Source organism: Anabrus simplex, chromosome 1, assembly GCF_040414725.1.
Source record: "Anabrus simplex isolate iqAnaSimp1 chromosome 1, ASM4041472v1, whole genome shotgun sequence".
Lineage (NCBI taxonomy): Eukaryota > Metazoa > Arthropoda > Insecta > Orthoptera > Tettigoniidae > Anabrus > Anabrus simplex.
In genome coordinates, this window is record NC_090265.1 from 403909840 (window position 1) to 403937217 (window position 27378).

The 27378-nt window shown below is 39.6% G+C and overlaps 2 protein-coding genes across 11 annotated transcripts in view; one reads left to right on the forward strand and one right to left on the reverse strand.

Annotated features, from left to right (window-relative positions):
• Positions 1-14797, reverse strand: part of LOC136856852 (afadin- and alpha-actinin-binding protein A) — a 195056-nt gene extending 180259 nt beyond the window's left edge. For 2 of the 7 annotated variants that reach the window (XM_067135046.2, XM_067135047.2), the window contains exons 1-2: positions 14521-14784; positions 6044-6253 (exon numbers count right to left, since the gene is read on the reverse strand). In XM_067135046.2, the coding sequence (XP_066991147.2) occupies positions 6044-6253; positions 14521-14610 (300 nt within the window). In that variant the 5' untranslated portion in view covers positions 14611-14784. Of the gene's footprint in view, positions 1-6043; positions 6254-13164; positions 13292-13418; positions 13650-13731; positions 13879-14520 lie in introns of those variants that run through there. The other 5 variants (XM_067135042.2, XM_067135041.2, XM_067135043.2 and 2 more) reach the window with 5 other exon arrangements.
• Positions 14798-15207: 410 nt separating this feature from the next.
• Positions 15208-27378, forward strand: part of Nnp-1 (Ribosomal RNA processing protein 1 homolog Nnp-1) — a 112750-nt gene continuing 100579 nt past the window's right edge. For 3 of the 4 annotated variants that reach the window (XM_067135050.2, XM_067135053.2, XM_067135052.2), the window contains exons 1-3: positions 15208-15550; positions 15646-15725; positions 26450-26593. In XM_067135050.2, coding sequence (XP_066991151.2) covers positions 15406-15550; positions 15646-15725; positions 26450-26593 — 369 coding nt within the window. In that variant the 5' untranslated portion in view covers positions 15208-15405. The remainder of the gene's footprint in view (positions 15551-15645; positions 15726-26449; positions 26594-27378) is intronic. The other variant, XM_067135051.2, reaches the window with a different exon arrangement.

Here is a 27378-nt window from a genome sequence, read left to right on the forward strand (position 1 = left end):
TTGTTCTTCAATCGTACCATACAGGATTCTGCATAGAATCTTGTATATTCAGTCCTGTATTTATCTGGATAGCCCTTATCACCATTCTTGTGGAATGAGTGGATTATAGCTGTGGTCCAATGCTCGGGGAACTTTTCTGTTTTTCAAATTTTTCATAGCCATACATAGGATCATTTGACAAGACCAAGATCCTACCAGCTATCCTTCGTAATCTGGAAAGGAAAATCTGCGAGGCTATCGAAATCAAGAAACATGCAAACGATATGAATTTAGAAGAAGGATATAAAATCAGTAATTCTTGGATGCCTATCATACATAAATTAAGACATACAGAACACAACATAAACACACAGGTCAAAACTCCTATTACATCACGGCATGGGTAAGCCCAACTACCCGGGTGGGACACATACTTTCCAGAATTCTCACGAGACAGCAAGGGGTCTTATGTCAGCCAGAAAGGCTACGATATATAGACCAAGGTCAGGAACCACTCTTTGTAGTGTGATTGCTGCCTGGGAGACTGATTACATTGGATCGAGTAGGGGTATTTCAGTCGCCTTGACAAAGAATACTGCAATATATTCGAAACGTCGGCAAACTATATGTAATGTACAGAAAACAACAACACGGTTCAACCCAGAAAATAAACTAAATAATTCTACACACCGTGGAAGCTTCACCTCTAATATCACTTTCATTTTTCCTTCCCCAATTTTCCTTGCCACTATTGTCAACTCGTCCATTACTACAATGAAGAGCTAGCTAGTTGCTTTACGTCGCACCGACACAGATAGGTCTCATGGCGACGATGGGACAGGGAAGGGCTAGGAGTGGAAAGGAAGCGGCCGTGGCCTTAATTAAGGTACAGCCCCAGCATTTGCCTGGTGTGAAAATGGGAAACCATGGAAAACCATCTTCAGGGCTGCCGACAGTGGGGTTCAAACCTACTATCTCCCGAATACTGGATACTGGCCGCACTTAAGCAACTGTAGCTATTGAGCTCGGTACAAAGGTGACAGAGCACTTCCTTGTCTTAATCCACTTTTTTTTGCTCAAACGAGTCTGTTCTCTCTCTTCTTTAAGGCTTCCTATATCTTGTTTCTGCACACATGATCATATGCTTTCTCAAAGTTCAAGAAGGCCATCAGTCAATCGTTACTCAAATATAGTGAAATAAAAAACCTAACTTCAAAACTAGTATTTAATGTTAAAATCTGAAATTAGTGAAAAATGGCAGTCTGGAGGATTAAAATATATGAAAGTGAGCAAGGCCTTAATGTGTTAATCAGTGTATACCAGGCAAGGTGTTCAATGGCTTTTTGGAAGGAACAGTGTGATCAGTGGTTGGAATTAAGTCTGATGGAAACCTCTGTGACTTCAGACCACAGAGGGGCTGTCAGGATCAGCTTTTCAGTATGCGCTATGTTACTTGCAAAATGCTGTGAGGGGAACAGACAATTATGTTCATATTTCATAGACCTAGAGAAGGCATACAACAGAGTACCAAGGGAAAAGATGTTCACAGCTCTGGAGGACTATGGGATTAAAGGTAAATTATTAAAATTAATCAAAGGCATTTACGTTGACAATTCGGCTGCCGTGAGAATTGATGGTAGAATAAGTTCTTGGTTCAAGGTACTTACAAGGGTTAGACAAGGCTGTAATCTTTCATCGTAATCTTTCATCTTTGTTGTTCATAGTTTACAGTACATGGATCATCTGCTGAAAGGTATTAGGTGGCATGGAGGGATTCAGTTAGGTGAAAATGTAGTAAACAGATTGGCCTATGCTGACAACTTGATCTAAATGGCAGATTGTGCCGAAAGCCTGCAGTCTAATATTTTAGAACTTGAAAATAGGTGCAATGAGTATGGTATGAAAATTAGCCTTTTCAAGTCGAAATTGATGTCAGTAGATAAGAAATCCAAGAGAATTATATGTCAGACTGGGGATATAAAGCTGGAACAGGTAGATAATTTCAAGTATTTAGGATGTTTGTTCTTTCAGGATGGTAGTATAGAGAGATTGAATCAAGGTGCAGCAAAGATAATGCAAAGAGCTTACAGCTGCAATCAATAGTATTTTATAACAAGGAAGACAGCTCATGGATTAAACTATCTTTACATCTGCCTGTTTTCAGACCAACTTTGCTTTAAAGGAGTGAAAGCTGGGTGGACTCATGGTATCCTATTCATAAGTTGGAAGTAACAGACATGAATGTAACGAGAAAGATTGTTGGTACAAACAGGTGGGAACAATGGATGGAGGGTACTCAGAATGAGGAGATAAAGGGCACGTTAGGAATGAACTTGATGGATGAAGATGTGTGCATAAACTGGCTTTGATGGTGGGATCATTGTGAGGTGAATGGAGGAGGATAGGTTACCTAGGAGAATAATGGACTCTGTTAAGGAAGGTAATAGAAATAGAGGAAGACCAAGATGACGACGGTTAGACTCAGTTTCTAATGATTTAAAGATAAGAGGTATATAACTAAACGAGGCCGCAGAACTAGTTACAAACAGTAAATGCACAAAGGTTTTCAGACAGAACGCTGAAAGGCATAACAGTCTATAATGAAGATGTATGTATGCATGTATGTATGTATGTATAATTTATAAGTGTACATGTTTTGGCTTAATTGAGCCATCATCAGCACTGGAAAGACATTAAAATGGGTATAATTTATTGAAAAAAATATCTTCTGACAGTATGATTTATTATACGTAATGTATGATTGTATGGTCCTAGGCTCGCAGAAAAAATCCAAACTTCAAAAAAGCCTTAAAATCAACTGAAAAGTCTGGGAGAAAACAAATTTGCCATGAAACAGGACAAAACAATATGTATGATTTTCCAGAAATGTGGCACAGTAGCAGTTGATAAGCTAATCCTAGGAATGAAACAAAACAACTGGATCTGGTGAACTCATCCAAATACTGTACCTAAGATTTGACCCCAACTTGGCAGGTTCGATTCTGGCTCAGTCCGGTGGTATTTGAAGGTGCTAAAATACGTCAGCCTTGTGTCAATAGATTTACTGGCACGTAAAATAACTCTTGCGGGACTAAATTATGGCACCTCGGCATCTCCGAAAACAATAAAAGTAGATTGTGCGACGTAAAGCCAATATCATTATTATTATTATTATTATTATTAGTACCAAAGATTAACTCTACAAACATCACAAACTGTAACGTGCTCCCCTATCTCTACAATTCTACCTCTTCAACTTGTCTACTGCTGCTTCTAACCTCTGCGTGTGTTCCGTCCGCTCGCTCAGCCGGCTCTGTGCTTCGCTACTGCTCTCCCTCCGACCCCTTCCCTCTGCACGCTGCTTGTGTCGTCACCATGCGCTCTCACTCCTTCTGGACTCTTCTTTTGTGATATAAATAGGCCTGCTCTGGCCTCGATCAGCAAGTCCGACTTTGTGCAACGAACTGTGTGGAGGGAGGACTCCTTTTATTTGCATTTTACGGCTGGCCCGTAGTGCGATGTTTACTTCGTCTACTGCTCAAGATCCGAACTCAAGACCGCTGGCTGGGTGAGCGAGTTTTAATCTCTTTCCGCTTTTTCACATGAAACTATTTTCCTTTTCCAATATGCCCTTCTGGCTGGAAATGCAACTTTATACCTGCTGTGGCTGCAAGACAAAGCTGTAGACTTTCATGTTCTATTTCAAGATCATACTTGGATTTTCTAAATTTCATTCCCCAATTAGAAGTGAAAGAAAGTGAAAGAAAGGATATAAAATTTCTGTGAACAGACGCAAGAAACTGACTGTACTACCTGTGACTTTTTTGAAACTCTCATTTATGCCTAGTTTCACTACTTTATAAATTTAGTTGCAGGCTATACCTTTCTTTTCCCTTTGCCAGCCCTTGGATACTATTTTCTCTTCCCATTATCCGTTATTTTTCCTTGATCCTATCCTGTGGGTTTATTGGATATTGTACAGTGGCCTTGGTATCTTTTAAAATTCCTTTTATAGTTTGTGTGGTAATATATATCGGTACGATACTTGTTCTTAAATTCTAGTCAATCTTATGGTGTCTAATCCCTTATTTTGTGTCAAACAACTAAATATTGATAATCCATTTGGTTTTCTGCATTAATTTATTGCCCTATTTCATGGTGATATTATTCATATTTCGATTGTTTACTGCTGAACATAATCATTCATTTCAAATAATCATTCTACTTTGATTGCGTGACCATTTTTGTTGTCATTACAATACATGTCTATTATGAAAATACGGTTGGTTCCGTTTCCCTGATTACTGTTTCGGCCTTTCCTATACTCCTCCCCAAATTGTACTTAACACGCACACCTTTGGAATGGTCTCAGCAAAAAGCTTTTTCGCGCACTCTGCTTATTTGCTTCCACTTTGTATTTGAAAAGTGAACTTTGGTTAATGCTGCATACGCCTATTCTGGTCAAGGTCGGTAATCCTTTTCACTGTGTGCCGTACCTTGCTTCGCGTGCGTTGTTTACGGTACCACGCTGGTCAGACCTGTGTCAAACTATACTACTTATTTCCTATACTACGTGCTGTATTTGATGGTTGGTTGCAATGAATGTTCTACAATCTTAGTTGTATTTTCATACGTCCATCATCAATCTATTTATCCACCATCGCCGTCCCACACATAATAATTCCATGTGCAACTTACGCCACAGAACATCCTACATAATTCACATCAGAGAAAGAGCAACTGCTGCAATAAGAGCCATGTATGGTTTGGAAAACACTACGAACCTATCCCTCAATACAGCTATGACTCTGTTTAACGCTAAAACAGTACCAATAATTAAACAGGGTTTGGAATTGATTTGGGAACACCTATCATAGACCTAAAGACTATAGAGAAGGTAAAAGTGCGCTTCCTGAAAAGAGCCCTGGGAAAAGGAAAAACAGCACCTTCAACACACGCATACGAACTTGCAAGAGAAACATTCTTTACTGACGTGAAATGTAGTCATTTAGTGTTGCCATCTACTGACGAAGTGTTTAAACTACTGGCCCATTGACGATACAAGCGAACGTCAATAGAAAACTTCTATTCTATGGATCCTATGATTGACAAGGGATGGACAAAAGCAAACTTGAAATGCAATCTGCATATACAAGGGTAGTGATACAAGATTTTCACTACAGAATATGCAAAAACTTGAATACCACAACCCCCAACAGAAACTGGAACTTACATGTATTTTGTGTGATCAGTTGTGCGAGAACCCTAACGGACAATAGTAGAGACTAATACGCATAATATATTTATGTACAATTATATGCTCTTATTATTATTATTATTATTATTAAAGTCTCCAATTTTTTTTAATTTTTTTTATGCTGTGGTGTCAAAATTTGAAATCATATAAGTGGCAAACACCAATGACATGCAACATGTTATTTTTAAATCCCCTAACATTTCATGGTTGTAGACAGGGACTGAACCCACAGTCTTGGGAATGAGCAGCAATTAACCACCTGTTCCATCAAGACTAGTGCACAGGAACTCAATGAAGACTTTTCTTTTTACAATGTGCTTTACATAGCACTGACAGAGATAGGTCTTATGGTGACGATGGGAGAGGAAAGGCCTAGGACTGGGATGGAAGTGGCCATGGCCTTAATTAAGGTACAGCCCCAGCATTTGCCTGGTGTGAAAATGGGAAACCACAGAAAGCCATCTTCAGGGCTGCCGATAGTGGGGTTAGAACCCATTATCTCCCGGATGCAAGCTCACAGCTGCGCGGCCCAAACCGCATGGCCAACTCGCCCGGTAATGAAGAAATGAAAGACTTCCGTGTAGTCAGGCTCAGCCAATATGGTTATGGCCAACAATATCAACCTACATCCTTCTGATGCTCAGAGGGGCTAGAGAACTATCAAAGAAACTTTAAATGTGATAAAACGGCTAGAGGTAGTTCAAAGATAAAACCCTCCATTAACAGTAACAGAAGTGAAAAACTTAAAGTTCAAAGTAAAGTCTCAGAGTATTTTCTACATAAAAATATAAATAAAGATTAAATTACTCTTAGAATGTTGCTATCATCAATTAAACGTTGCTTCTTCTCATCAGCTTCCTCGTGTTCATGGACAACACGTCGATGGTGCTGTATTAAACTAAAAGTTGCATTTGTCACGGTCTTCAACACAAGAGCCATTTCATCCATATCCATTTCCAATTGACTTTTGAATGGCTGATACTTAGGTATAGGCTGCAAACCGAACAATTCTAGCTCCTGGTAGGTTAACATACAAAACAGAAAATGCAAAGAAATAATTGCAGACAATATACATTGGAAAAAATGAAGACATAAAGCAATAAGAAAGCACACAAAACACAATGAAATAAAATATAGGGCAAAACTTCCGTTGACCATTCACGAACAATACACGCATCAAAAAATATTTTGCATCTCCCCATGTGTCATTCAACCGTATGACTATCTTGACCTGTTCCATGCAGGCTGGAAAGACAACCCTTAGGATGTTTCTAAATCCACAACTGCACGTATCCGAGCCCGCAGGCAGAAAGCTAAGCTCAAATGGCAGGCAGTATTTAAGTTGACCTTGTAGCACTACTGTGGAAGTTAGAGATGTGTTCTAAGCAGTGCAGTGAGCGTCTAGGATGGCACGATGTGCGAACTCGACACGTGAACGCGTTTGTATAATCACGTTATGTCAAGAAGGATGGTCAACAAGGGCGGGTGTTAACACGTGGGCTTGATCAAAGTGATGTGGTTCAAAAATGGAAACATTACAGGGAGACAGGAACTTTTGATAACTTTCCTTGCAGTGGATAGCAGTTTCCTTCGAATTTCAACTCAGAGGAACCTGGAACACAATGACACCATGCTGAATAATGATCTTCAAGCAGCCACAAATCACAGTTTCAACAGGTTGCACGAGGCATTACTTCAATCTCAACACCCATGGCAAGGCCCAGGTCTCAAACATAGATATCATGAGGTACAGAACATATGGGCCCAACATTGTGTTGAATGGTCTCTTCAAAATTGGCATTAAATACTTTTCACAGGTGAATTTTTCATAAGGCTTGTTCCTGATAATCGTTGACAACACGTTTGGAGGCAATCTGGTCAGGCTTCACGTCTCAGGCACACTCTCCAGCATATGTAGCAAGGTGGTGGTTCCCTGATGTTTTGAAGTGCCATTATGAGGGGCTGTATGATACAGAGACAACATCCTCTGACCCACAATGACACCTTGCATTTTGGAGGAGAATGTGTCTTAATGATAGCCCAATTCCTGGGGGATTTAAAATACTGGGACATCCTCTCTCCAGGGGTCATAAATATGGAGGGCCCTTGCCCTGGGTTATGGGTGAAGGCCTTAACGGCGGAGAAGATGGACTTCAGTACGGTGGAGATGGCGGAAGGGGCAAATCCATAGCATCTGTACTCCAGAGGAGCAGCTACAAAAGGCGTCCGACTCCATGTTAGGGACGGCCTAATTTGAACCTGGCAGAAAGTAATAAAATGCCTTTGGGAGTGGCGAACCCATCGTACAAACAGCCTAAAAAATTAGTGCGAGTGAATCAACGGAAAATGCTAGGGCGTCACCCTGAAGTGACGCGCAGTTCCCGGTGCTCTGCGAGAACTGTGGAAAGTGGGCTACCAGACAACACAAGAATCGGTATCATCAATGTCATAACTTTCGATGGCAAGGTATAAGAACTGATAAGAGTATATGGAGAAGAAAGACATAGCAATGGTGGGAATGAGCGAGACAAAATGGAAGGAGAAAGGTCAAAAAGAATTGAAGAAAGGGTATAGGTTATATTGGAATGGAGGAAAGATGGCAACAAATGGTGTTGGTGTTATATTGAGAGAAGACCTAGCGCAATATGTGGACAAAATTGACCAGATCAGTGACAGGATAATTAAAGTTAGACTTCGACTTGAGAGTGGAATGAAGGATTTTATACAGGTTTATGCACCCCAATCGGGGAATGCAGATGAATGTTTAGAAGAGTTTCTAGAAGAACTGGAAAATTGTATTGAAGACAAAGAGGTTATAATAACATGAATGCATATGTTGGAACAGACAGGGAAAAGAAGAGATAACTGGCCCCTATAATTATGGAAACTAAGATGGAGATTTGGTAACAGATTTTTGTAGAAGGAATATATTAATTGTTGGCAATACGTGGTTTAGAAAAAATAACTCGCAAAAAATAACTCAACATAGTTGGGGAGATAGAAAGACAAAGACAATGATTGATCATATTCTGGTGGAGAAACAGAAATGTAGACAACTGGAACATGTGACAGCAACGCCAAGACCAGATTTTGAAGGAGACCATAAAGTGGTGGCAGCCAAATTAAAAGTTGGTAAAATAACAAAGTTAATAGAAAAAAGGGAAAGAAAAACAAAGCAATGGAAGTTAAAAGAGAAAAAGAAATAAGGGAAATGTTTCAAGGGGATTTGAAGAAAGAAATTCCCAAAGATGACATGAACAGTGTGGAAGAGGAATGCACGTTTCAGATATAGTTTTGTAAAGTGTGCAGTAAACACCTGTGGAAGACTATCACGGAGGAAAAAGGAAAAGGAGACTCCTTGGTACAACAGCAGGGTAAAGGAAGCAGGTAAAGAGAAACAAATGGCTTGGAGGAAGTGGATAGGCAGCAATAGTACAGAGAATTGGCAGAAATATAAAGAAGCCAAAAAGGTATGTAAGAAAAGAGAGAGAAAATAAAGAGAAACGGAAGAGCTGGGAAAGTTTCATAGAAATTTTATAGGAGGATATAAAGGGAAGTAAAAAGGATTTTTTTTAGTTTGGTGAAGAATAGTTTATGAAATAGGGAAGATACAAAATTTGTAAAAACTGAAACAGGGCAAATATTGACGCAAAGAGATGACATTCTAAAAAGATGGGAAGAATACTTCTCAGAACTGTTAAATATTAAATACAGTAAACTGGTAGATAAGGAGCAAGAAGAAACAATGGGGAAAGAAGAACAACAAAAGGAGGTCTCGATGTTAGAAATAGAGGAAGTCATACAAAAGATGAAAGAGCGGTAAAGCAGCGGAGTGGATGAGGTAACTACAGAAATGGTAAAAGCAGCAGGACCAATAGGGCTACAGTGGCTGTAAAGATTATTTAGAATAATCTGGAGGAATTTTTTTTTTTTCTTATTGGCTTTACATCGCACCGACACAGATATGTCTTATGGAGACGATGGGACAGGAAAGGGCTAGGACTAGGAAGGAAGCAGCCGTGGCTTTAATTAAGGTACGGCCCCAGCATTTGTCTGGTGTGAAAACGGGAAACCACAGAAAACATCTTCAGGGCTGCTGACAGTGGGGTTCGAACTTACTATCTCCCGAGTACTGGATACTGGCCGCACTTAAGCGACTGCAGCTATCAAGCTCAGTGGAGGAAGAAAGAGATCCCAGAAGAGTGAGGACCAAGGGACTGCTTCTATAGCACAATACTGAATCGATGATACTTGTAGCCAAAAGGGGCCCAAAATCCAAGTCAGCGGCCCCTCACAATGGTTCTTATCGCTAGCAAAGTAGAACCATGGTATTTGTCATGTTGTGGTACTAATCAAGATTAGCGTAGACTCGCGGTATTCCACACAGTGGTACTACTCACAGGTAATGAAATTCGCACATGTATTACAGACCTACGCTGTTTTGCACATTGCGGCGCCATTCACAGGCGACGCAAACCTATGGTGTTCATCACATAAAGGAACTAACCACAGGTACTCGTACTATCCCGTCGTGTTCCTCGTATAGTGGGTACTAATCATAGGCAAGCCAGAACCATGGGTTCCCTCATCCCATGGTGTCGCTCATATAGTACTACTAATCACATGTACTGTAAAAGCCGTAGAGCCCTCGTTTGCTACTAATCACAAACCTATTTGGTACCCAACATAGTGGTACTATGTGCAAGTAAAAGCGACCCATGGTGTTCCCTGCGTGGTGGTACTAATCACAAGTAGTTTCATGGTTCTAATTTGATCATCCCTTGGTTGCCCCTTTTAGTCACCTCTTATGACAGGCAGAAGATACCGTGGGTGAATTCTTCATCTGCGTCCCCCACCCACATGAGGGTTATGTGTTTGGTTTGCGAGAGGTGTTTTATTTTCCTCAAGTCCGCCAGCAAGCCGGTTAGGACCCGCCTATCCGCCACCTGGGAGTATCTCCTCTCCCCCTGCTACGCCAGCATAGCAGGTCCGTGGAAAAGGTGATAAAAAGGAATGTAATAACTACAGAGGGATCACCCTTATTGCCCATGTAGGCCTAGCTAAGAAATTTGAGAGAGTATTGGAAGGAAGACTGAGGAGGAAGCCAGAAGGAGAAATGGAAGAATAGTATGGTTTTGGGAAAGACAGATCAACGTTTGACCTGATCTTCACATTAAGACATATGATGGAGAAAAGATAGGAGTTTGGAAAAGACATAGTGATGACATTTATTGACACTGAGAAAGCTTATGACAGTGTGCCCCGACAGTTGGTATGGGACACATTAAAACAAAAAACAACTCAACAGAGTGGAAGTGCAAATGATACAAGCTATATACAAAAATTGTGTTAGTAGTGTGAAGAGCAGTACAGGAAAAACAAAATGGTTTAAAGTTGAAACTGGTCTCCGACAAGGAGGTGTACTATCCCCCATACGATTCATCACAGTCATGGATGAAATTCATAAGAACATTAAGCAGAGATTGGGAAAACAGGCAACAAAAGACATGTTGATTGCAGATGGGGTGAGGATGAAACGGAAGTGCAAAAACAAGTAGATGTATGGAATCAAGAGAGAAAAATTTAGGATGAAAGTAAGCACAAAGAAAAGTAAAACAATAGTGATGACAAGGGGAAGGAAGGAAGGAAGGAAGGAAGGAAGGAAGGAAGGAAGAGGAAACATAAAACTTAATGGTAAAATTCTTGAAGTGGTTAAACGTTTCAAGTACTTGGGAAGTGTGATCACAGAAGATGTAAGGATAACCGAGGAAATTGGAAAAAGGATACAAGCAAACTGCTTCTACCAGGGGGTTTTGTAGAACCAAGATGTCCTGAAGAAATGTAAGAAAGTATTATATTCAACCTATTATGAACCCATACTAACCTATGCAGCTGGATCGTGGACTAGGTACAACAAAACGAGAGGAGAGTAGAACACAGGCAGTGGAGATGAAATTCCTAAGAGGTATTGAGGGCAAGACCAGAAAGGACAGAATTAGAAATAAAGAGATAAGAAAGAGGACAGGAATCTTGAAACTTCAAGACAGGAAAGAAAAACAAAGCTAAAGAGATATGGACATATGATGAGAATGGGAGAAGAGAGAGTGTCAAAAAAAGCTTTCTCAGAGAAGTTAACAGGAAAGAGACCATGAGGAAGACACCGAAAGAGGTGGACAGATTCAGTGTGGGAGAGCATAGGGAAGAGGGGAGGAAAACCAGAAGATGTACTTAAAAAAGGAGAAGAGTGGTGGAGAGACAGGCAGCGATGGAGGTCCTTGATTCACAACCCGACCCGGGAAGCTGAAAACGGGAAATGAAGAAGATGATGATGATGATGTGTCTTAATGAACTATAATGCATCTATCGTGTGGTTCTCATTAACGACTATCTTAGTGATCATGTCATTGTTCAGCTAGAGCAGCCACTATGTTACCCGGATATAAACCCTATCGAATATGCCTGGAATGAATTAAAGAAGGCCGTTAATGGGTGGCAAGACGCACCAATCACTTGACGAGATCTATGCCTAATCACACCTGAGCAGTGGTACAAACTGGACCACCATTACCTTGATGAACTAGTGGACAGTATACCAAGACAAATTCAGGCGTGCATCAATGTAAGGGGACTTGTAAACCGGTTTCAAAGGTATTGGTGCGAGCTGTATTCAATAACTAAAATTGAGAAAACAAAGCTGTATTGTTGTGGAGGCTCTCATTTGTTGTTTTGTTGGGCAATAAATAAAACTAATATGGTACCTATCAAGCCACCGTGGCTCAGGCGACAGCCTCTCACTGCTGGGTTCTGCGGTTCAAATCCCGGTCACTCCACGCGAGATTTGTGCTAGACAAAGCGGAGGCAGGACAGGTGTTTCTCTGTGTACTCTGGTTTTCCTTGTCACTTTTCATTCCAGAAACACTCTCCACTAATATTTCATTTCATCTGTCAGTCATTTATCACTGGCCCAGAGGAGTGAGACAGGCTTCTGCAGCCAGCACATTTCCTATCCTCACCGCTAGATGGGGGCTTCATTCATTCCATTCCTGGCCTGGTCGAACGACTGGAAACAGGCTGTGGATTCTCAATAGGGTACCTCTGTATGTCTTGTGTTTCTTTTTTCTTTTAAAGACTCAGGAACTCTGTGGTCAAGGTGATGCAAAATCATATTTAATGCGTGTAGGTTACGGATACAACATGGCATGGCTCAGACCATGTCACAAATAATAAACATGGGTTGCCACTGTCGGAGAATGGAAAGGAGAGAAGAGCATTGATCAGGATGGTAAGAATAATTGGTCTGGATAAGTTACGATACAGTGGGGACAAACCACTGATGTGGATTGGTTAGGATGCGGTTTGAAGAAGACCATTGGTCCGGGAGCAAGACAAGAGGATCTGGGGGTGTAAGCCCCATGGTTAAGGCCACAAAGTGACCAAAAGGCCTCTAGCATCTGCAGGAGTCCAGCTAATATGTTACAAAATTAAAGTTATCCAGCATATGCCATACAAATTCAAACTGCATAGCTTTCTTAACTTTACCAAACATGGCAGCCCTGAGGTCAGACATGATACGAGCTATATCAAAGAAAACAGGAAACTTGTCTTCATCACAGCTCGCCCAGGCCATCCAAGAACAATACATAAAATGGTTGTATTTCTCAGATTGACACAGTCTCCATATAAGAATACTTGAGATTATTGTACTTTGAAGGGTGGGTTACTGGAAGAACCTTTCCTTTATGCTACTTCAGGTATATTTCATCATATTTTCTGTGCTTTTTAACCCGCGACTGATCAACGGAAATGCCACCAGTACATACAGTAAGTTTTAGTATTTATTCTCTTTAGCCCAATCTTCAGTAGAAATGTACAGTCTACTCCGCAAGGATTATTACATAATGTGTTAGTTTCAATGCTGCTATTCTTACCTAGAAATGATTCTGGAGGAGGGATGTGTTCATTACACTTGCCAGGGTCCAACTTACCAGCCCATAGAAGTATGTTTACTTTTATAACCTAAAGCAGTGTTCCAGGCGCAATTATCCACTGCCTCTGCCGAGGATCACGGGCAAAGAGGCCCGCAAAATTTGAAAGCAGCATGATGTCGGACTGTAACCTTACACTTTCTCAATTCCTCCTTTAATCCTGAAGCTTACGGCAAGAAATAAAAGTAATTTATTACCTTTAGCGTATTTTTGGACATCCAGGTCAATCTCTGCCGTGCGGGGCCACACTCCCTTCGAGAGGCCCTTTTCTATCGCCGCAGCCCATACTGTCCACACGGCAAGAGAAAAGGTAATTTAGTAGTTGTAACCTATCTTTGAACGTCCAGGATAATCTCTGTCACGAGAACAGTGGCCCCTTCGAGGCCACACTCCCTTCAAGAGACTCTTTTCTATCACCGCAGCGTATACTGTCCACACGGCAAGAAAAAGAAATATAGCTATATCAAACCAACAGATGACAGCAGTGTTATTCTACTCGCCTCTACTTACCTCAGCGCTACTAGTGGAAACCTAAGTATTAAATAAAGGACAGTCACTTTGCATGCGCCACATTGTGGTGCCTCATGTTACTATCACTGCGGAGTAGACTCTACAGCTTTGCCTGGACAGCTTTTCGTAGACGTCCAACACCCATTCCTTGACACAAATTTTAGGATTAGAAGCAAGTTATTTCTTGGACACAGAATAAGTTCAAGCAATAACCAGCAAACTGAAATATAGCACAATATGCATGCAAGTTTTAATACATCACAAATCTGTAATAGCAGACAATATGCATTTTTTAAAGCAAGCAAGCACACACAAAAAACATAGAAATAAAATATACAAACTGTGCTTCGTAACTACACTGATGCATTTAGTGACTCGCTTTGGTTTTCATTACAAAATTTCCAAACAAAAGAAATAGTCTACCATGAATTGAATTTAAATTGCCTGGGACGCTGTCTATGACTGAAATCAGCACAGAAAGACAGAATAGTATTATTGTATATCGTAGTTGCGCCTCGAAATACCATTATGTGACAATGTTGAGGAGAGAGATACTGACCCGCAGCCCGTATCACTTTGAATGAACGAAAATGCATTGATGTAGTTCATTTAATACTGAACATTAGATGACAAAACCTTTCTGGTCAGAGTTCTAAGCTGAAATAATATTATCACATAGCGTATTTTCTAGACAATGAAATCTGAATGATTAGGATAAACTGAGAGTAAACACAAATGGCACATCATATGTGCATTTATGAGTGAATCACCAATAACTTGTACCCTTACCTCAAATAATTCGTCAACGGAGGTTAGTAGCTGATCGTAATTTAACCTTGCCTCTTTGACAGTACGTCGATCATCAAGGGAAGAGGTCATGGTGAACTTAACGAGACGGGGCACTAGATGCCTATAATATTATCACCCAAATATTCTTATATCAATAGAAATTTGTATAAGACTAAAACATAGACATCAACACTAACCGGTCACACATGACCACTCACTCTGGCACTGTCACTGTCAGTCACTAGTGCATCAGCTAGTGCATGGTCCAATACCCCAGTCAATCCAATGAGCAATGAGATGCCCAAATAGCTTGTTAAACACTTCGAACATAAACATAAACATAAAAACCGCTTTCCACTGTTGCCAACAATGAGTCAACATCAATGAGAAAATGATTCTACCAACATAATCTTAAGAGAAATTAAGCTCTTGTGTTCACATTAAAGTTTTCCAGTCCTCATGCGTGCATTCTTTAAGTCCATAACACCTCAACCAAGGATTGCGAAAGTATGCGTTATTCTTGTCGCTATGATGACATCGAATCAAAACAGTGTATTTGTCAAAAGCTGGACGAGGACAACCCGAGACTTGGTTCCTTCACATGGGATACAAAGAGAATTTTGTTTCTGGGAATGGCTAAACTGATCGGACTTTGCGTTGTTGATTAGCCGTTATAAAGTCGATTTGAGCAATTTCTTTGGATTTGTAGCTCGTTTTGCGGCTGTACTGTGAAAGCGAAGATGTGTGGTTAATGATATGTGGGCATGAATTGCGGTCAACAGGATTTGAGGTGTTGCACTAGTCGTTTGAATGCCTTTTAATTTAATACTTGTGGTAATTCTTGATATTTAACAGGTGAATAAAAGGTTTTTGCTATAGTACGGTATGGGGGGCACACGTGGTAAAGTCCTATTAACCGTGCAACAGATATCCTTTGCTAAGCTTTTAGCTGGAAATGACAAGAAGACTCGCGATGGAGGACTTCGGAAACTTCGGAAGTATTTTACGTCAAGGTCGGAAGGAATTGACAGTAAGTTCTATGTTCTGATACTTATAATGGGGGATAACGTTCAAAATCGTATTTAGTTTTATCATTTAATGTGACCTTTCTTTTCTGTGTTTTAGAGTTCAAAGAGGACGATTTCATGAGGATATGGAAGGGACTTTATTATTGTGTGTGGATGTCAGACAAGCCACTCATTCAGGTGAGAATATTTTTGTAACCTTTTTTTTTTTTAATGCTGCGAATTTGTTGTACATGTTTGGCATCGCAGTAAAGGAAAAGCCATGATTTCCGATATTTTAAGTGATCTGAGCGGAAAGGAACTCTTTTTTCTTTTATTGTAACGAGTTCTGAGCTTTACTTCTTAGGTATTGGTACATCATCTTGTCATCCCCTTCAACAGGCTCTATGCTATGCAACCCTGACGACTCTGGGGTGTAGCGAGGGGGGGGGGGGTGCGTTTGTACTGGGGGTTAGAATCCCCCATGGAATTTTTACAAAAAGAAAATAGACAGAAACCGACAGAGGCTACATTACATTGCATGTTCACACAGTAGCAAGAATAAGTAGTAGTGTGTTCAAATGGACTCGCAGATTAATGCAGAAGGTTATTTTGGTATCCATTGCATGTACTGCTGACATTGTCTACGAAGCCAGCCAGCATTAATTTGAAAGCACATGCGAGGTTTGGTTCATCTCACTTTGATACACAATTAAACACCATCAATAAATGACCCCTTGCAGCCCAATACTCGCTACATTTAGCTACGCGCAGATTGACTGTCGTTTATTTCAATTAAATTGAAATAACAAATAACTTAGTTCGACCTGTTCAGTACAACTAAATAAGAAATGTAGTGTTATAATCCTGTTTACCGGTTTCGACCCCAATCTGGGTCATCAGCCGAAACTGGTACCGCTTCCGCTTATAATTAAACAGGAATGTAACACTACATTTCTTATTTACTTGTATTGAATAGGTTGAACTACATTACTTGTTATTTAAATTTAATTGTGATACAGTTCAGTATGGAACATCATGAAATTTTTATCTTTAAATGTTTATTTCTCACTGAGGATGTATTACTCACACACTTTTTAGTGATAGATTTTTGTACAGGGGTGAGGAGTAAGGAGGGAGCTCTCCCAGTTCCAGTAATACTGCGAAATGAATGGAAATGAAATCTGAATTGAATCGATAATATGATCGTACGATACGAATTTTCTAAACCTTTATTATCTTAAGCCAACAGCTGTGTCGCACACACATTACAAAACATTTCTAGATGCGAATCTTGTTCCTAGCATGAATTCTATAGTTTGGCTTTGCTGAGTAAACAACAACAGTACTAGTATGTAAAGTGTATGCCAGATGTCACAGCGATGCATAAGCGATTCATAGTTTGTGTTTTAAAAGTTGCCAATACGAATCTCGAAGATAACCGAGGTCGACCGATTCAGCACTAGGGTGTCCATCTATCACTAAAAAGTGTGCGAGTAATACGTGCTCGGGTGGTCTAAGAATGCTGCCAACCTCTTCATTTTGGAACTGACTAAATTATAAACAGGAGAGGTTTCCACCTATTCAATACATAGTTGTATTTACAATGTTATTTACATTACATGGGACTAGTTTCAACCCTACCTTCATAACCCTTGATGTTCCAAGCTGTCAGTGGAGAGAGGCGTGGAATGACATCAATAGTCAAATAAGTTTGAGTGGTGTCTTTAAAAGTAGGGTAGATCACAATATGAAGATAAAGTTGGTATTCAAGAGGACAAATTGGGGCAAATATTAGTTTATAGGAAGGGGAGTTACGGATTGGAATAACTTACCAAGGGAAATGTTCAATAATTTTCCAATTCCTTTGCGATCATTTAAGAAAAGGCTAGGAAAACAAGAGATATGTAAAATGCTCCCTGGGCGACTGCCCTAAATGCAGATCAGTAGTGATTGATTGATTGATTGATTGATTGATTGATTGATTGATTGATTGATTGATTGATTGATTGGGATAGGATCTGGACTGGTTTTTGCCGTGCGTACGGTTAGGATAGGATCTGGACAACACCATTGGTCTAGACGGTTAGAAGCTGTGAAGCGGTCTTAGGCCTCTAGTTTTGTGTGGAAACACGAATGGTCTGGACTGGTTCTTGCCATGCGGACGTTTGGATAGGATTTGGACTATTTCTTGCCGTGCAGGCGGTTAGGGTAGGATCTGGATAAGACCATTGGTCTGGACTGGTTCTTAAATTAAATTACTGTTGTGTATTTTACTTTGTTTCCTTTACATGGTTGTTATGTTCTGAACACGCTACTAAATATACTTATCCATTACTTAACATTACTTTATTAGGAAAATGCATTTGTCACAGCATTGCGTAACTATTCACTACAAAGAATGTTCCAATGAGAAGAACAGCTGTTCTCTCCAGAGAGTATACATCTCTGTGTTGTTACGCTGTTGTTACTAGCGCACTCACTGTATTATTTTTAAATACACTATAGTCTCCCCCACTTAGAAATGTGTTATACACTGAATTTTAAATAAACACTTTGAAGCTGTGAACTTATCAGATAAGGAATATAGACGAATTAAAAAAAAGGGAAAACCAGATAATCTATTGAATTTTGAAAAAGGTACTTCACTTCTCACAGAACAGTTGAGCTGAGTTGGTTCACAAAACAAAATCACGGAACCGCACAGGCAGTCGAGTATGTCTTGATGATCTACGGACACGTACATTTGTTGGAACATCGGTATTCTGTCGTAGTGTCTCTGTCGTATCTGGGGTTGATGGATTTTCTACTGGAACAGCTGGATCTTGGCGTGGTGATACTGTTAAATCAGAATTAACCGAGACATGGCATTCTGGAGCTCTAGGTACGTCGTATGACTGGGCTGGTTCAAATGTAACTGATTTAGGTTGAATGAATGTCCCACGCATTTGGTCAATATGGCGTTTCAATGTCCTTCCTGATTCGTCCAAAATAACTAGGTAGTGTCGCTGACCATACTTCTTTACAACCTTTCCAAATTTCCAAGTGTACTTGTTATTGCAAAAGAAGCGCACCTGGACTCTCTCCCCCACATGAAACGATCGTCCTGGTTTGGCTACCGATAATGAAGGTTGAGGTCGGGTAGGGAAGAAAGCATCAAGGCGAATCCTCATTTTTCGGTTCAGGTATAGCTCTGCTGGTGACTTTCCACATGCAAGGGGTGTAGCACGGTATCGAAACAGAATCTTTTGTATTTTCTCGTATATTGCGACATTATCATCAGAGGCAGTACGGAGACGATTCTTCAATATTTGAACATGTCGTTCTGCTAAGCCGTTAGTGGCTGGGTGACCAGGTGCAATGAATTTTTGAAAAATTCCATTTGTTGAACAATAGGTGCGAAATTCATTGCTTTGAAAAATGGCTGCATTATCTGAGACAATGCTTGCAGGAAATCCATGAGAAGCAAATATACGGTTTAGCAACATGATTGTGGAGGTACTTGTTGGCGAATCTCGTAAAATTTGCACTTCTGCCCATTTCGATTTGGCGTCCACACAAATCAGAAAGTTGCAGTTCTCAAAAGGTCCTGCATAATCAATATGCACTCTTTCCCAGTTCTCTTTTGGTTCGTCCCATGGATGCACTGGTGATTTTGGTGGATTTGCTCTTGTCAATGCACATGTTTGACATCCTTTTACTAGGCGTTCAATGTCTCGATCAATTCCAGGCCAATAGACGTAGCGACGGGCCAGCTGTTTCATCTTCATGATGCCCAAATGAGTTTCGTGAAGTTCATTTAAAACCTGATCTCTTAGTCTGGAAGGGATAACAACTCTATCTTGTCTAAACAGCACACCATCATTCAGAGTATATTCTGAAACCATCCGTTCATTCTGTAAATCAAAAACAAGTTTACTCAGTTCATGATCTTTACGTGTTTCGTCCTGGATGGTGCGAAATGTGATTCGTTCGCTTGAAATTTGAAAAATTAGGTGCGTAAATAACTGGTTAACTTCATCCCCAATGGAGATGTCTGTTGAAGAATGGACTTGCTGTAGGGAAGCCCGCGATAAACAGTCAACATTTTGGTTCTCTGCACCCTTCTTAAATTGAACTGTGTAATCGAATCCCGACAAGAACGAAGCATATCGTAGTAGACGAGCAGATGTCATCTGTGGTAGAGCTTTGTTTTGCTGAAAAATACGAGTTAGCGGTTCATTGTCTGTCACTAGTGTAAAGTGCCTGCCAAAAACATAGGCGTAAAAGTGGTTGACAGCAAACATTATTGCCAAAGCCTCCCTGTCTAGTTGGCTATAGTTCTGTTCTGATACAGTCAGTGATCGTGATGCATACGCAATCGGCCTTTCTTCTCCATCAATTAGATGGCTAAGGACAGCGGCAACACCTGTTGGACTTGCATCTGACGTCAGAACTATTGGTAATTTTGGATCATAGGGCGTTAAGACCCTATCGCTACACAACTCTGCTTTTAACTTGAGGAATGCGGTTTCACATTCCGAAGTCCATATGTAACGTTGTCCTTTGCGGAGCAGGAGCCGTAATGGATATGACATGGTGGAGAAATCTGGTATAAACCTGGAGTAGTAGGTGATTAGTCCCAAAAATCTGCGTAGTTCATCAACGCTTGTAGGATGAGGCATGTCATTAACAGCTCTAACTTTTTCTGGGGACTTACTAATGGTATTATGCTGGATAACATGGCCCAAATATTCAATTCTCTCTTCAAAGAAAGAACACTTAGCTCGGTTGATATGCAGATCAAAATCAGATAATCTCTTCAGACATAACCGCAAATTGTGTGTGCACTCCTCCAGAGTTGATCCATGTACGATTAAGTCGTCAAAATAGGCTTCTGTTTTTGGAAGTCCCCTGAGGATTTGTGAAATGATTCGGTTAAATTCGGATGGCGCTGTTTTAATTCCGAAACTTAGACGATTCATTCTATATGTTCCACGATGTGTAGATATAGTCTGGATTGTAGCACTTTCATCATCAACTACCAAGTGTAGAAATGCTTTGAACAAGTCCAGTTTACAAAAATATTTGGAATCACGTAGGCTGTTCAACACATTATCAATTCGCCTTATGGGGTAATTTGCAGCAACAAGTTTCTCATTTACACCACCTTTGTAATCAACACATAATCTAACTCCTCCATCTGGCTTGGGAATGACGACCAACGGTGACCCCCAATCACTTGATGATACAGGAGATATGACACCAGCTGCTTCTAGTGAGTCCAGCTCCCTTTCAACTCGTTCACGAAGTGCATAGGGAACATCCCGTTCTCGTGTAAATACTGGTTTAGCTCCTTCACATAACTGTAACTTTACTTCAAATTTTGGAACACGTCCAATTCTCTCTTCAAAAACATCAGGAAATTCATTAATTATGTCATCAACTGAAAAAATAGCGTTAACTGGATATGACATGCGTGGAGTTTCCTTGCTAGCATCTATTTCCTTTAATTCAATACCAAGTCTCCTAATCCACAATCTTCCAAGTAATGCCGAGTAGCCCTTAGGGACAATATATATATCATCTTGGATTTCCTTGTCTTTATATACAGCTGAGACTGTAACCTTTCCCATAGGTGTGATAATATTGCCTGAATATGAACGAAAGGCAATTACAGATCGTTGTAAGGGTAAACCTAGATCCAATTCATTAAATGCATCTTCAGGAAGCAAAGTAAAACATGCACCAGAGTCTACTTCAAAACACTGTGTCTTATTGTTTAGTGATACGGTAACCATATATTTTTCAGAGTCGGGAGTAACTTCAAATAATTCTACATGTGACGGAGAGAAAGTAGGTTCTGCTTTACTCACACCGTATGAATGATCCTGGGCATCACATGGGATAACTGAAATTGACTTAGTTGAGCTGGAACTATCTGCTTTTGATTTTGAATTTCGCATTAGGCTGGTGATACACACCTTGGCGAGATGACCTTCTCTTCCACAAGAATCACATCTAATATCATACCTACTAACTCGGCATTCTGACACACGATGATTCGGCTTAGCACATCGGAAACAGAGGTTATCTATTCCTAATCTTCTGAAATCAGGTCTGATTCTTCTACTAGAGAGAGAACGTTGTCCATATCGGATACTTTGATTCGGTGAACGTGTGTTGCATGAATGGTCAGGGCTCAACGAATGGTTACTCTTGCTATAACTGGGGCTCGGTGAACGATAACGAAAACTGTGATCCCGTCGAGATCGGTGATCTGAGCCAGCAGAAACCTTATATGTATCGCTGTTGTCGAATTCAGATGCCGATGAAAAGGCTTGTCTGGTAAATTCCCTACTTTCTATTCTAGACGTTTCCAATAATGTTGCCTTAGCTAGGATTTCATCAAAAGTGGTTATATTAGATTGAAGTAGCTGTTCGCGTAACCAATTGTCTCGTAAACCTCTTATGAACTGGGCTCTTAGAAATACATCCGAAATTGAAACTGTACGTTGACATTGGCATTTAACTGTGAATTCGCACTCAGCTAAATTACGTTGAAGAGTTGCGACAAAATCGGCGATAGACTGTCCCTCTTTCTGATAGACATTTAAAAAATAATGCTGAGAAATAATGGCACTTTTCTTGGGAACAAGCATTTGGCTGAACAGTTTAACCAGATCTGTAAATGACTGAGTTCTGATCGATTTTTCTGGGCCTAGAAATGCAGATAGACTATTGTAATGCACAGAACCTATAGAGACGCATAGTAGCTGTGCTTTCTTTTCATCATCTGTGATATTTTTCATTGCTACGTAATTCTCAAACCTCTCCATATAGCATGCAAATTTTTCCTTCCGAGAATCAAAATTTTCAAATGGTTGTATGCTTGAACAGTTACCTGAATGTGAGATTTCTCTTCCTGATTCTCTTTGGAATGTTGTTATAAACTGAGTAAGCAGGGTTTGTTGTTGTCGGTTGAAAGCATCTAATAGTTTAGCAAATTGTTCTGAATCCATTCTTCTGAGTGTAACCTAATTGTGTCAAAACAGCGGTAAATATTTTCGGGGGTCGATTGATAGTACTGTGCAGGATATTAGCAATACTTATTTATACTTTCACCTCGTCGCCAACTGTTATGTTCTGAACACGCTACTAAATATACTTATCCAGTACTTAACATTACTTTATTAGGAAAATGCATTTGTCACAGCATTGCGTAACTATTCACTACAAAGAATGTTCCAATGAGAAGAACAGCTGTTCTCTCCAGAGAGTATACATCTCTGTGTTGTTACGCTGTTGTTACTAGCGCACTCACTGTATTATTTTTAAATACACTATAATGGTGTTTTTTGTTTGTGCTTTTATTCAGCCGGGGTTGGTTACGCAATGTATTTATCAGCATTGATGGCAATGATGTGAGAATGCAAGTAGCTACTTTAGCCATGGACGATGGCGGGTGCTGCTCTTTATTAGGTTATAAAAATAAATTACTGGGGGCGGGATGGTAGGTTCCTAGACATCGCAATGAACACAACTCTTCTCTAAAAGGACTTCCAAGTAAGATTTGTATTATTTTCACTTCCTTATAATGTTATAAACTCTGGGCTGCAGAGTGTAAAATTATACCGTAATTCATATGTTAGCTTGGAACATACCACTTTTATTTAAAAATTTTACATTAATTTATTGAAAACCACCTATTGAATACTTTAAAGTCTTTAAGACTAAAATTATTCTTAAAAACTAATTGTTTACAATAATTTACATTGATGTATAAGAACATTACGGTCTATTTGGATTGAATTGGTTAATCTTGTTTTAAAGATCTAATGGGATATCATATTTGTGTTCCCATCTAATGGAGATAATATAAAATAATATTGTAATGTTGATACTGGGTTGGCAATTGAAGTCATAAGGAAATCAAAATATTTACACAGATTTTACAGTATATACAAGAAATCAATACGTTAAGCTTAAAATAATTTGTGGATTAGTTAAAATCTTCTATAGATTAAAATATATTTTCTTTATTGAAACAAGAGTCATTAATAATATTCGAAGTGATGATGCTGGTTAGATGGCATGATAGCTAGATCAAGTCTCATTCATATAACAAATTATTCCATCTTCTCTTTAAATATGCAGGTATGCTGCCTAGATCATGAAGCTTATGAGGGTAGCATCCATATAAGTCTGAATTCTGGATTCTTAGGTGTAAATGAAACAGCTTGTGATGTGTGTTGAAGTCTGTGAAATAAGACAAAAAAGTGTCTCAGTTGCTATAACTGGGATTGTTCACAGTGGAATTAATCTTCTTAACACTTACCCTTTAGACCTTAGGAGTGATGTCTGGCAGCATATTGTAGGGATGTGTCATTGTTGGCGGGGAGTGTGTCTGGAGATGAGGGGTGGGCGGGGCGTTAAGATTGCTGTTCATGCACATAGGGGAAGAGATGTGGCCAGACGACGGGACATTAGCCGCTGTTGATATGGGGGTATTTATAGTTGAAGATTTTAAAGAAATTGTTATTGTTTATGTTAAGAGATGAGAATAAGTTAGGAATTTGCTCAGTGACCAGGCTCTTTAATTCTACAATGTAATTTAGATTTTGATTCTTATTGAAGTGCTAGTCTAAAAAGATATAGATGTTTTCACATTCAGTCATTAAAATACCCTTATTAATAATCTTTAAGATCTGAAGGACCTGGTCTATAGTGGTGAAGCTATGTCCCGTTTCTTCCATATGAATATTCATAGTGGAGTATTTGTTGTGCTTAGATGCATTGTAATGCTCTAAGTATCTCGTTTGAAAGCTGCATCCAGTTTGCCCCACGTAAGAAAATTTACAGTGGGCGCATTTGAGAACTACAATATATTAAAAAATTGGCTAAACCTAACGACTACAAATCAGACGGTTAATAAAATTATAAACAACATCAAGTTAAAAACTGCAACTAATTTAACCCCTGAAAGACCTAAAAAAAAATACCAGTTTTGCTGCTTTTACCTTTACAAATCGTGCTGTATATCATATCACCAACCCGATTAAGAAACATGGCGTCAACATCGCATTTAAAACCTGTAACACAAACAGAAATATATTCTTTAACTCCCATACAATCGATACTCAAATTTAGGAATTTATAGACTCTAAACATACGCAAAAAAACTGTCACTGATAAATACATTTACAAAAGACATTATATATTCACTGTTTGGATCCTCTACATTTAGGCCTACATTTCCTAAAATCTCAGGTAACGGGGGAGAAAAGCTCGGAGAGGTGTCAGAAAGAGGAACACTGTCTGGTATTTCAGTATTATCGCATAGTGTTGTTTCATGCCACTGAACAATGCTGTATAACACATTTTTGGTCAAGTTGAGTTCATGGCCAAACATTTATGTATAGAGTATTCTGCATGCGCTGATGCATGAAATAAGGTAGGATGTTATTTACAAGCACCTCATTGTGAGTCTATGTTTGGCATCAGGTGGAACAACACTGTACAGCACAGAGGAGTCTACATGGCAAGTGTGAGAGATGATGTGCTATGTCCTAGTAATGTAATATAAACCGACTGAGCAGATCGAGAAGAGATGTGAGAAAGGAAGTCAAAATGGAAAATCTAAATGAGAGAATTATTAGGAAAGAGTAAACCAAGATGGTTTGAACGTTCCAAATACCAAAACAGATGATGGAGATGAAGTTTGTGGGAAGGAGAGCGAGAGGGAGACCTAGAACAAAATGGATTGATTCAATAAAGAGGAGTGCAAGAATAATAATAATAAGAAGAAGAAACCTGGACTGGGATAAAATTATTGAAGAGGAATGGTGGAGGGAGAGAGGAACATGAAGTGCCATTAATGCCCTGACTCGGCAGGGAAAGGAGGAGGAGGAGGATGATGATTTAACATTGTGGGGCATTTAATGAACTTACACCTAGAGCTCTTCCCATTCATGATGAGATAGCTGTTGGATTCCAGTATCTCAAATCTGGATCACTGTTAGTTTAAACAGCATATCAACTTACAGCCAAGAACTACAGTGCAAGTTCCAAATTACAAGAGAAATGGGGCTCTGTGGGAATGGCAACCATAATTTGACTCCTATCATTTTCAGTCTGTCTTGATTGGCCTGTGAAAACCTGGGACACTATTTTCAGGGTTCGAACTGGTCATAGTCAATTCAGTTGATTCCTTTATAAGTGGGATATATGATTTTACCTTTCCCGTGACTACGGAGAACTCTCAAGAACTCTTGAACAGTGGCTGCCAGGAAAGCAACATGGCAGAGTTTGTCCATCACATTGAGGAGTTAATGAGGTGAAGCAGTGCTCAACACATAACACCTACCTGAACAAAGCCTAACCTGTTATATATTCCATGTCATTCACCAGACCTAACCAAAGCAAATCAATGAGCTAGTGCAGTGCCGAAAACGCAATAACTCATACATCTGTCAAGCAAGTGCCTGGGTTACTTAGCTATCAGCTTGCATTTAGAAGATAGTGGATTCAAACCCCACTGTCGGCAGCCCTGAAGATGTTTTACTGCGGATTCCCATTTTCTCACCAGGCTTATGCTAGGGTTGTACCATAATTAAGGCCACGGTCTCTTCTTTCCCACTTGTAACCCTTTCTTGTCCCATCATCGCCTTACATGTGTTGGTGCGACGTAAAGGAAATAGTAAAAAACCCATACACCTAAATAAAGCCTAACCCCTTATATGTGTTACTTACAGGACTTAACAAAAGTAGACTAGTGGTCTTGTCACTGGCCAGAACCTAATCAGGATAGACCTAGAGCAGAAATATCAATAATATACACTCTCTCCTAAATAAGCTATAAAGAGACAAGTATTCTATTTTTTAATGCCTCAGTTCTATCAATAGAGTTCATGATATACAAGGTTAGGTACGATTTTCTTTTCCAGGAGGAGCTCGCAGAGAATATCAGCAGCTTGGTACATTGCTTCAGGAACAAAAATTCAGCAGTTTTATTCATGGAATGTTTTTTTTCTACGATGGGAGTTGAATGGTTTGGAATTGATCAGCATCGTCTGGATAAATTTCTTATGGTAAGCCATGTAGTATGACCTTTTTTTAAAAAATAGTTATGTAGAGAAGTTGGTTGTACTTCAATCCCATGTTTCAGTTTACAGTGGGCATGTCAAAATTGTTGATCAGCAGTTTTTTATGGGCAAATCAGCAATGGGAGAAAAATGTCTGTGTCTCTTATAGGAATTGCATAAGGTTGGTCCCTAAAAGGCAAATATGGCTGCCCTAAGCAAGGCTCATCACTGCTGTCATCTTGACTAGTTACATATTAAAAACAATTAAACATTACCAAAACAATCCATAATACCAATATAAATGGTCTGTTATTGGATATTATAAATTTTCCAGCTAACTCATTCCTCGTTGCCAGCATTTTGCCCCCGCTGGGCTCATCATTTGGTACCTAGCACACCTACCAATACGTATGGCTAGTGCATACCATGGAGGCCACTGCGTAATCTAATTGTAGCCACCAACAGTGCCAATGCACTATGAGAGACTTTGTCTCACTACCAAAAATTGATGCCTGCTTGGCCGTCATGTGATGCAGATGTTAATTCCCATAGGGAATCTGAAATATTTGTTCCGAATGAGTACATTTATAATACCAATATAAATGGTCCATTATTGGACATTATAAATTTATAATGTCCAATAACGGACCATTTATATTATTCATTATTATAAGTTATAAATTTATAATGTCCAATAGCGGATCATTTATATTGGTATTATAAATGTACTCATTCGGAACAAATATTTCAGATTCCGTATGGGAATTAACATCTGTATCATCAAAACAATC